The 12,145-nt window shown below is 34.6% G+C and overlaps 1 protein-coding gene across 1 annotated transcript; it reads right to left on the reverse strand.

Moving 5' to 3' along the window:
* Positions 1-1,158: 1,158 nt before the first annotated feature.
* Positions 1,159-10,723, reverse strand: LOC101888253 (MoaC family). The gene is made up of 3 exons (XM_005183457.4): positions 10,256-10,723; positions 1,605-1,725; positions 1,159-1,528 (listed from the first exon to the last, which is right to left on the reverse strand). Exons 1-3 carry the CDS (start codon positions 10,404-10,406, stop codon positions 1,351-1,353), a joined length of 450 nt encoding a protein of 149 aa, XP_005183514.1. The 5' UTR covers positions 10,407-10,723; the 3' UTR covers positions 1,159-1,350.
* Between the last annotated feature and the right edge of the window lie 1,422 nt (positions 10,724-12,145).

Here is a 12,145-nt window from a genome sequence, read left to right on the forward strand (position 1 = left end):
TGTCCGTAAAGGTCCACGCCTTCGTATAGCCCCCATATAACGGCACCTTCCGATATTTGGTATTTTGATGATTTTAGCGACATTTTTTACCGAAATTTTTTCAAATTTGGTACTTGGACCCTACAGTCTACGACAGAAAATTGTCTTTGCTGATCCACGTCTTCGTATAGCCTCCACATAACGGCACCTCCCGATATTCGGTACTTTGATGATTGTAGCAACTTTATTCACCGGAAATGTTCCAAATTTGGTACTTGAAGTTCGCAATGGATACTACAGCCTATGACTGAAAAATGTCTGTGCAGCTCCACGTTTTGCTGTAGCCCCCATATAATAGTACCTTTTATTGATTTTAGATACTTTATTCACATTAATTATTTCAAATTTGGTATTTGTAGTTTATTCACCGGAATTGTTTCAAACTTGGTACTTGAAGCTCATAACGGATACTACAGTCACAGACAGAAAATTGTGCGTACAGGTCCACGTCTTCTTATAGACCCCATATAACAGCACCTCCCGATATTCGGTATTTTGATGATTATAGCTACATTATTCACCGATTTTTTTCAAGTTTCGTATATTGATATTGTAATGGCTTATGACAAAAGTTGCCTATGCAGGTCTACGGCGTGGTATAAACCTTAATATAACGGCTACATTCGGTATTTTTTAAGATTTTTACAGAATTTTTAACGTGTTTCTTTTCTTTTTTTTTAATTGCAAAATTCTTTCCGAATGGTGGAGGATATTCAAAGTTACAACTTTTTTACTTTCATAATCTGCTGGACTTTCCCGGTAAATATTGAACACATTGCTATGTTAAATTTATAAACCATAATTTTATTGTCAAATTGGTTTCTGTTATCCTTTTTGTATGTATATCAATTTGAATCCAAGATCACATTTTAATCTCAAGAAAAAAATAATAAATAATTTTTTTTATAATTTTGTTTTGAGTTAATTTTGTTATAATCAGTAAATTGTGGTATGTGAGTTGGACATATTGTTTTTCGTGTTCCTTTTTCTTAGTTTCAAATTTTGTAATGTACATATGTGTAAAAAATGAAAGCAAAACAAAAAGAATGTTCTATGTACATAACGATTATCCTAACTAGGACACTTATACATAAAAGTCTGTTATTATCACGTTAGGAATTATTTTTTTTTTCTTGTTAAAAGTAGAATCAAAATAGGTTTTTGTGTCTTCCTACAAGTAAAGGATTGTGGAGATTTGGGTTTTTGTTTTGGAATTTTTTGGGTGTTTGTTTTTTATTGTTTATTTACAGAAGATGTTTGGGCGGTGTTGTTTTAGGCTTAGAATAAAGTTGTTTTTGTTTTTAAATAAATTTATTCCTTCTTGGTTTCCTTAACAGCTTCAGGGTATTCCAATTTTACACCAGGTTCACAGGTGAAGACGGGACAGCAGTAGGGGAAGGCAGCTGTCTTGTTGGTCTTTTCAGTGTCCAATTTGCACTTGTCATTGGCCAATGGCAATGGACCACAGTCTTCAACCAATTCCAACAATCTGGAGAAATTGCAAAAAAAAAAAATCATTTAATTTTTGATTGAATTTTGAGTGGGGATAATATTATGGGACTTACTTTGAGGGATCTTCTTCATTTTGTACGCAAGTTGAGCGACCACAGAATGGTGTCAATTCCCATGATTTGCCAACTTCAACGGTAGCACAGCGGGTGGAAGCAAAGCACATGCCGGGGAAATCTACAAAGAAAGAGAAAAATAATAATTAATAGGATGTCTGGGAAAAGGTATTGAGTGACATAAAAATTTCAAGTGATACAAATATAAATCACAATCTAGATGCCCAATCGAATGACCCTAACTTCTGCATGCCTCTACGAAAAGCTCGCCATTCAAAACTCTAAAATTTTGCCCATTAACAACTCTCCCATCTTCACCACTGTATCAGATGACCGGTTATTTACATTTTTAACGGCATCTTTTCCATTTGCTTTTAATATTCAACACAAAACAAAAAGCTATTATATATTTTTTTTATTATTTGATTTTGTGAAACTTGTTTTGTTTTGCATTTTACCAAAAGAAAAAAAAAACTGGTCTCCACGTATTGTGATTCACCCGCATCACTTAAATGCCTAAATTTAAATCACTCACGTCTCACGTAAAACTTTCACTTTCAATCTGAACCACATAATTTCCATCGACAGCCAACCAGCTGTATTAAATAATCATCTACGATCTGACATTATTTTTGTGCTTGAATTAAAATCACAAAGCGGCAAGGCAATAAACAATGGAGCAAAAAAGCGGAATGAATAAAAACAATGGTTATTCGTTTGTATTACATTGAACTTGATTTATATTTAGTTGCAGTCAACAAAACGTATTCATCTGGAATAACTTTTTTTTTATTAAAACTACAGTAACTAATTCAAATCCGGGTTGTGGTTGTTGTATGGCGTCCGACAGAGGCATAGATCAGCTGTGGCTGTTTGTCATTTGGAAGGAGAATTTTTTAATGTCTGAAGAAAGATTAAAAAAAATCTGAACATAAACAAATCTCACGTTGGGAATTACAAAAGAACCGATTAACCCTCATACAGTACTTAAGGGCCCGATATGACCCAAAGAGCTGCAAATTTAAGCATAACTCTCAATTTGTGCATATTCTTTGTTTCCTGTCGCGCAAATAAGAAGCCGTGACTATATACTGTGTCATTCTTTGGTAAGATGGTGGGTAATGGGTCCGAAATGCTTGTTTGAATTGTAGTTAAAAAAAAATTTGCTCGAATTTGAACCGGAGCACTCGTCATACTCCAATTTTATATCCTCCACCGTAGTATGGAGGGCATATTAAGTTTGTCATTCCGTTTGTAACACCTCGAAATATACATTTTAGACTCCACAAAGTATACATATTCTTGATCCGCGTGAAATTCAAAGCGATGTCCATCTGACTATATGCCCGTCTGTGGAAATCACTCTAGCTTCCGAAAAAATTGTAGTCGGTTTGAATATGGGCTATATAGGTCCATGTTTAGGTATACTGTTACTGTACCTCCCGATACTCGGTATTTTGATGATTTTAGCGAAATTGCTCACTGGAATATTTTAAAATTTCGTAATGAGAGTTCGCAACAGAACCTACAGTCTATGACAGAAAATTGTCTATGCAGGTCCAGGGGCTGGATTCTTGTTCTATGAAAATATGAAATGAAAAGTACCTCCTTTATAAATTTTTTCATTTCACATATCCTTCCTTTACAAAAACAAGGAAGAACAAGAATTGAGGATCAGGACTTCGTATAGCCTCCATATATCGGTACCTCCTAGTATTCGGCATTCTGATGATTTTAGCACCATTATTCATCGAAATTGTTTCATATTTCGTAGTTGAAGTTCGAAATGAGTATTACAGTCTATGACAGAAAATTGTCTATGCAGGTCCAGGTCTTTCTATAGCCCTCAAAATAACGATATTTTTATACCCTACACCACATAATGGTCAAGGTATTATGTCTTTGCGCATTTGTGGCCGAAAAATGGTTCGTGAGCTGAATATGTCCCAATATTCCATTCGGCAACTATTGAAAAATGAGCTCGGGGTAAAGCCATTGAAATTCCGAAAAGTACAAGAACTTATACCGCAACGGAAAGAAAATAGACTCAAAAGAGCTAAAGAGTTTCTCCACTTGGCCGAAAGTGTTGAACTGTCGAATCCAGTTTTCTCCGATGAGAAAACCTTCGTTGTCGAGCAGTTTGTAAACAAACAAAATGATCGTGTTTACTTGGCAAAGAGGTTAGCTGAAAATGTGCAACTTCGGTAGGGTACCAGAACGCATGCGCCGGCCTTGGTGATGGCGTGGACCGCCATAACAGCCGATGGTCGCTCTCCGCTCAAATTAATCGAGCGTGGCATCAGATTAAATGCCGAATATTGTCGCGAAAATATTCTGGAGGGGCTATTAAAGCCTTGGGCACGCAAACATTTTAGCCGCAGACCTTGGACATTCCAACAGGACTCAGCACCAGCGCACTCAGCACGCGCCAACCAAAAATGGTTACAAATTGAGGTTCTTCGCTTCATTTCCAGCGCTCAAAATCTCCTGATACCAATCCGTAGAATTATTGTTTCTGGAGTATTTTGGAAAGCAAGGTTGGCGCTAAAAAATACCAAAGTGTCGATCACCTCAAACAAGCGCTTCGCCGGGAATGGGCCAAAATACCGCAGAGCAACATTCGGGCAGCGTGTGGCGGTTTCATGAAGGCCATAATTCGAGCCAAAGTTGACCAATTCGAACAAATCTAGACTTATTCTAAAATTTTATTCTACTTTCGACATTTTTTTGCTTTCATTCAACAAAATTAAAAGTTATGGCGTTTGTTGCAGTTTTTTAATCACCCTGTATATATCCTTAATCCGATTTAATCCGATTATGCAAATAATGGCCAATATCAGCTAAAATAGAGTGAATTTCGGGATGTACGTTTCCATTTGGCGGAACTCGGCTATGATATATATATTTTTAATATAATCCTTCTCGTCCTTGTTTTATATTATTATTATTATCATTAGTATTATTGTTATAATTATTATTATTATTATTATTATTATTATTATTATTATTATTATTATTATTATTATTATTATTTATTTATTGCTTTTTTCTTTGAATATTTCCAAATTTGTTCCAAATGTTGAGGGTATTCAATTCTACTTAATTTTTTCTGGAAAAAAATTTTCTGTATTTTTTTTTTTTAATTTTTTCTGGAAAAAAATTGAATTTTTTCGCATAGTGTTATAGAAAAAGTTTGCCCATTGGGAGAGGGTACTTGCAGGAATGAGTCGATTTTTTCCATTTTCTCGTTTGATCTATTGTTGATTAAGGTATAGAAATATTCAAACGGTGAAAAATTACTGATTCGTCGTGCCATTTTCCAAAATTTTCTTTTGTAAAAGAGAATTTCAGTCAATTCGAAACTTCGAAAGAGAATCAAATTGGACCAGCCGTTCTAAATTGATAAGTTATTATAAATGTTTTTTGTCATAGGAGTTATTTTTAAAATAACGTCTGACAAAAAGAATATCCCAGACAAAAAACAAGGGAACTGATAAGGATTATTGGCTCTTTCCGAAACCTAGGTATTCCCTGCCCTACCCCCTGGTAAACATTACCATCCTTCTCCACTAATAAACAAACATTGTTTTTATAAAAACAACAATAAAGGGATTAAACCTGACCATTTTGCAACAACTAAATGTTTTTTTTAATTTTTATTTTATATATAGATATCCAATAGTCTATGGTATGAGTAGGTTTCTTTTCCAATATTTTCTCAGGGTATTAATTTTCAAAACAACACAACACGCAACGTAAATGTGATTACCATTAAAGAGGGCAATCCCTAATTAAAATCGACATTTGTTCTCATTTCCTTGTGTTCCATATAGGCTTTTAGTTTTCCTTCTCTCCCTCTCTCTCCCTCCCTCTCAATTTGTTTACCATTTATTTCAAAGCCCATACCGTATGCATTTTATGCCGCCTTTTACAAAAATTTCGAAATTTTCGTTTGTCAAAAAAATGTGGTAAATGATATGTCCATATATATGTATGAATGTCTGCAAGTATTTGCGATAAATTACAGAAAACTACACACACACACGCTCACTCACTCACCAAACAAACGAAACGAAACGTTCCAATTATGTCAATGGATATTTATTTTATTATGGCAACAAATGTGAGAGACATGTTTTATGAATAAGTGCATACTGTTGCAACATGTTGCAAAGAGGCTGAAAAGTGTGAGGGGACAGAGAATTGGAAAATTACCATCGTCACACACACACACCACAAATGGAACTTGTTTTTTTCTACTAACTCAAAATAAAAGTGATTGGTTAATTAATTACTCCACTTGCAACAGTCACAATTATTATTATTTTGTTGTTTTTTTTTTTTTTGTTTTGTTCGGTTTTTGCTCCTCATGGTTATCAATTAGTTAGTTTAAACAAGGCAACGCCAATTTGGCCAAGATTAAGTTTGAGAAATGTACATCGAATGGATTTAATTAAACATTTATTTGTAAAAGTGAGAGAATAAATGTTAATTAAAATACCATGAGACCATGTAATTAATTTTAGTGCTACAATATCCTTGAAATGATTAAGTGCGGTAACTGAAATTGCCATAAATTTTTAAAATATTTAAAAGCATTTATTATTTATGGATTTTCAGAAATCAAATCAAAATATTGAAAAAATATTTCTATCTAAGCAGATATATGTAAATTGTTTTCGAAGTCGAATGACTTTACCAGACCAGAGTGACTTTACTACCTCTAAAAAACCTGACTAACCATGAGAAACATGCCGAGAGGGGCAAAAATTGGGAACTTTGAACAATATAATTTTGAAAATTAGTCTATAGCCAATACAGAGAGAGAAAGAAAGAAAGTGAACCAAATTCTGTTTACCTCAGAAAAAAAATTATTCCCAGCAGTCAGCTGGCCATTACAATTTAATACCCATCCAAATGTATGATATTTTGTCAATAGGAAAAAATTAAATAACAGTGGTTAATAGCATACAACTAGCATTTAGATGAGGCGTATTGTGAAACCAAATCCATGTTAGCATTAAAGAACAAAACCAAATATAATAAAATAAAATGTGTTCATCGCACTTGCATCTGAATCTGCTGTCGATAGATTTCGAACCCATCTAGCCTTCGCCTACAATGTCGGTAGATTTCGGACCCATCTAACATTCGCTTACATTGTCGGTAGATTTCGGATTCGTCTGACGGCTTAGGCCATCGCTATGTAAATGTACGTAGAAATTGTATACAGGCTTTGGATGAGTCGCACCTACATTGTCAGTGGTCCTAGATGGAAGATGTATGTGCAAAAAAATCAGTTGGGTTATTGAATATTTTTTTCATCATACTGACTTTAATCGTAGATACTCTCCAATTAACACCGGATGCCTATAGATAATCTATAGGGTGAGATAAAAAAACTGCAACCAACTTCCGACCGCTGTCATTTCTAAGCCACTCGTGCGACATTTGTTAACATTGTTCCAGTGACAGCTCATTATATCGTTTACAAGCGTACAAAAGCATTTTGGTGAGAATTATCCAGAAAAAAAGTTATTCGTTATGGAATTCAAGCATGATAGTGTGATTTCTTTATATTTGGCTGGAGAATCACAAGTGGCTATCGTAAGAGGACTCCAGAATTTAAATGTGAATAAATCTTTTGTGTCTCGTCGCTCGTTGCCGTGATACTGGTACCGTAGCCCGAAGTCAAGGAAGTGGACAGATGAAAACAGCAACATCAGTAGAAATTTTCCGAAAAGTAAAGAAGCGACTTGATCGAAACCCGCGTCGCAGTGGCCGAAAAATAGCTCATGAGCTGAACATATCGCAATATTTCATTAGGTAAATATTTAAGAATGAGAATCAAGAACTTACACCGCAACAGAAAGAAAATAGACTCAAAGGAGCTAACGAGTTGCTTCGCTTGGCCGAAAGTGGTAAACTGCCGAATTTGGTTTTCTCCGATGAGAAAACATTCGTTGTCCAGCAGATTGTAAACAAACAAAATGATCGTGTTTACTTGCCAAAGAGGTCAGCTGAAAATGTGCACCTTCCGTTGGCCACCAGAACTCAAGCGCCTGTCATGGTGATGGTGTGGGCCACCATAACAACCGATGGTCGCTCTTCCCTCGTATCAATCGACCATGACATCAGAATATATGCCGAATATTATCGTGAAAATATTCTGGAGGGTGTATTAAAGCCTTGGACATGCAAACTCTTTGGCCGCAGACTTTAGATATTTCTACACAATGACCACCAAAATCTCCGGATACCAATCCGTTGGACTATTGTGTCTGGAGTATTTTGGAAAGCAAGGTTGGTACTAAAATAATACCAAAGTGTCGATCACCTCAAGCAAGCGCTTCGCCGGGAGTGGGCCAAAATACCGCAAAGCAACATTCGTGCAGCGTGTGATGGTTTCATTGTCCGTTTGAAGGCCATAACTCGTGGCAAAGCTGACCAATTCAAACAAGTCTGAACTTATTCTAAAGTTTGACGCTATTTCCGACATTTTTTGCTTTCATTCAATAAAATTAAAAAATTATGGTGTTTGATTTTGTTGCAGTTTTTTATCTCAGCCAATATATGGAAGCTATATCTATATTTAAACTGATTCTCACCAATTTCAATGGGCTCCGTCCTTGGACCAAACAAATGTTTTTTTTTTTCTCTTTTTTTTTTGGAAAATTTCATCTCCACCGGATAATAAATTTTGACTGACGTACTGACATCGACTCAAAATGTGATTCCATGAAGATCCTCAAAAGTTATTATGGGCCATATAAAAATTATGGCGTTTGACTATGTTGCAGTTTTTTTTTTTTTTTTTTTTTTTTTGAAACGATTCTCACCAATTTCAATAGGCCTTGTCCTTGGACCAAATAAATGTTTTTTTTTTTGGAAAACTTAATCTCAACAGGATAATAAATGCGACCTACATTTTGTTCACAAAAACATATGGACGGACGGACAGGCGTATTGACATGGACTCAGAATGTAATACCATGAAGATCCTCAAAAGTAACTATGGGTCTCGCTTCCTTCTCCATAAACATAATACCCTTACCCTTATGTGGTGTAGGGTAAAAAAATTAAAAATGTAGCCATTTCACGAGATTCAAGTTGAGTCTAAAATTTTAAATTTTATAACAATTTGCGAATTCTATTCAAATAGATAGTGGAGAGGCACATGGTTAAGACATAAGGCTTAAGGTAAGTAGTTTGGCACATTTGTTGACACATCATAATGGAATGTCACAGCCGAATCCTTCGTTTTTTTAGAATTTGACATCTTCTATGCCTTGTCGTGATGCCATGTTGCTTATGTGTCATCACCTTTAGAGTTAATAATCTGATGACAAGTTTGATAATGAATAATTTTATTAAAATTCAAAATTCATTTCAATCTCAAAAATAAATAAATAAATAAATAAATCCAATTGAAAAATTGCACAAAAAATTTTTGAAAAATTTAAACAATTGCTCATAAGCCATTAAAACATGTCCCCAATATCCAAATTCCATACAAAACACCCCTCGATTGTGCAATTGTTCCATTTTGTTCCACACAATTCCATCAAATTGTCTCAAACGTAACAAGACTGGTTGTGGTGGTCTATACGGTATTGGGATTAGAAAAAAATAGACATTTTCCACATCGACGTTGCCGTTGTCAAGCTACCATATTCAGAGGTAACTGATGAAGGCATATCTTTTTTTCCTCTCTCTCGCTCAACAATTAGCCATTATATCGAAAACGTAACACAGATGGGTGATCACAAAACCGGTCTAGCTGAAAATCCTGATATGGTTTCTGCAATGAAGTCATTCATGGTGTAAGTCGTTTCAAAAAAACCATTATTTTCAATACACATTTGTTGGATTTTTTTGATCCCACATGCAGAGATTAAAGTTCAGGCTGTATGTTAAGACAAACAGAAAAAAAAATGTCCAAACCCGAGCTTTGAAAAATTCATAAAAGGTGTGTCGAATACACGATTTTATTGCGAAAACCGAAAAAAAATTAAATAATTAATACTCTTTGAAAGAGCAACCGGCCGGCAAGTGGTCCCAATTTTGCGGTTGAGGTGTGGCACGTTTTGTATGATAAGAGGTGTTCATGGCTTACATTGAATAACCACCGATGATGCACAAAATGACTTAAGTTGATTTTTTTTTTTATTTTTTTTTTTTTTTTAGAAAAGGACCTTAATTCTCAATTCCGAACATGCAACTGAAGTTAAAAAAACCATCGTTATAATTTCTTTTGAAGTTTTCATTCAAAAATACCCCAAATTAAAAAAAAAAATAATTAATTAAATTATCATTTTTTCTTTAAAGTTTCATTTAAAAATTCTCAAATTTCAATAAAAACCTAGAATTTGAAATAACCCCTCTCATTTGCATGGATTTATAGTTGATTATGAACTAACTCTAGAGCACTAATTAATTCATATTTATAAACATTTTTCCTAAGAAAATTTAAAAACGTCTAGAAATGTTTCGATGTTTTTGAAAACTAAAACTTGTTTTACGTTGCTTGAGCAGGGGGAAGCTTCCCCCTTTCTCTACTGTTTTTTTTTTTTTTGTATTTTTTTGTTTCTAATATTATCCACAGTTCGTTTGGTGTTTTGGGGGAAACACCGACCACCACTACTACCTACCTCTGAGCACATCAGCTGGGATCAAACGTTTGTAGATTTTGATGGTTCCCTCGGCAGGAGCTTCTTCTTTGGTGTCTTTTTTGTCGGTGGCAGCACCATAGACGCAGGCTACCAACAAGAATACAGCAGCGGCATTGATGAAGAATTTCATTTTTGTTGTTTGTTTATTTAATTTGAGCAAAGTTAATTAAAAATTTAAATAGGTTGCTGTTTTGTTTTTTTATTTAATGGTTGTTTTTTGGGGGGATTGGTTTGTTTGTTTTTTTATTTTTGAGATTTGTAAATTTTGTTTTGAATTGCAGATACACGCTTTAAGCCTCTACACGGATTTTGGCAGATATATTTTTTGTTGCTGTTGTTGTTAAGATCGTGTGTTTTAATAGTGTGATTGTTTCTCCAGAAATGTTTACAAAAAACCAACTCACGAACCGTTGCAAGCGAAAGTGAGCACTGAATTAAATTTCAAAATTGTTCAAACACCCGTATTTATACAATGTGGCCCAAACGTCAACTTTCCAAAAAGACAAGCTGTATATATATATATTTAAGCTTGGCTAGTGCTGGCGGAGCTGCTGCGGGCTGGCTGGCTGACTGACGGTTTGTTTCGTTGCTTTTCTGCCGCCGCCGTTGTTAGTTTTTGTTTCAGAAAAAAGCCAAACGGTTACGCCACTGTAAATGTTAAACTAGCGAAACGCGTCATTGCGAACGATACATAACGACATGCGTACACCCTCGCCCAGCAGCAAGTTATTAGATGGCAGATTTATTTATGTGAAGATTTGTAACTTCGATAAACAATGGATTCACTTGTCATGCATTCATTGCTTAGCAGAATGACAATTTTTTTCGAGAACTTTTTGACATTCAAATATGAGGATTTTGAGAAGTGACAACATTCAAAATTAATTTCTGGAGTATTAAGGAAGTTATAATCATATTTAAAAAGCTCTTCCCTAACGATTTTGATGTCATTTCTTTACACGAGGCTATACCTAAATTTATCCCCAATCGGAAAATGCACATAAGAAAACACAATTAGAAAAACCTCTGCTGCAGCCTGGTAATCCATCCACTCTTGGTTGGAAGCAGGAAATAGGCATCGATTCTTTTTGATTCATGTGACACCCTTCAACATTATGACCTGCTAGAAAGTTCCACAACCATTTTGACTACAGTTTTTTTAGAAATAATTCGAAATATTTGGTTGTAATTCAAGAATTATTTTTTTGTAATTCGTAATATTTCAATTGTTATATGGGAATTTTATTTATACTTCACTCCTTTTTGTTATTCAAACATTTCAAAAGTTATTCAAGGATTCAAATTGTAATTCGACTTATTCCATTTGAAATTCGAATTATTTTATTTGTGTAAATATATGTATAAATATATATAAGTCAGTTCAATTTTTATATACAAATTAAATAAATTGGGTTTTTAATGAACAATTTTAAAGCACTCCTCCAACTTTGATATGTGCATAACCGAAAACGTTGATATGTCCATAACCACTATTTTGTTAATTTGTATACCCTCAGTCTCTTTGGTCTCTTTGGACCAAATCCGTTTCAGGTTATTTCCACTCGATTTAGCGATGTCCGTCCGTCCGTCTGCACGATAACTCTAGAAGGGAGTATTCGATTTGGTCAAACTCGGTACATCGTAATATTTTTGTCAAACTTCCATCGAGTTCGGAGATGAGCAATATCGGTCCAACTTTGGAAATCTATATATGTGCGTCAGTGCTACGTCAATATCGGTACACTCTATCAAGTACCTCCCCCACAAAGAGTCAACATTTTGAATAATTAAAATTCTTATAAAATGTGATGTCAGCGTCCGATTATCTTCATATTTCACACATCCTAATAATTTTATTAACCTAAGTTC

The sequence above is a fragment of the Musca domestica genome, unplaced genomic scaffold (assembly GCF_030504385.1).
Source record: "Musca domestica strain aabys unplaced genomic scaffold, Musca_domestica.polishedcontigs.V.1.1 14, whole genome shotgun sequence".
Lineage (NCBI taxonomy): Eukaryota > Metazoa > Arthropoda > Insecta > Diptera > Muscidae > Musca > Musca domestica.

What these genes read in the sequence shown, in the direction of transcription:
- LOC101888253 (XM_005183457.4), bottom strand. Translation starts at nt 10,406, where the DNA reads ATGAAATTCTTCATCAATGCCGCTGCTGTATTCTTGTTGGTAGCCTGC. An exon ending in CCCAGCTGATGTGCTCAGAG is followed by an intron (nt 1,726 to 10,255) that starts GTAGGTAGTAGT and finishes CTTTCTTTGTAG; the next exon opens with ATTTCCCCGGCATGTGCTTT. An exon ending in AATGAAGAAGATCCCTCAAA is followed by an intron (nt 1,529 to 1,604) that starts GTAAGTCCCATA and finishes CAATTTCTCCAG; the next exon opens with ATTGTTGGAATTGGTTGAAG.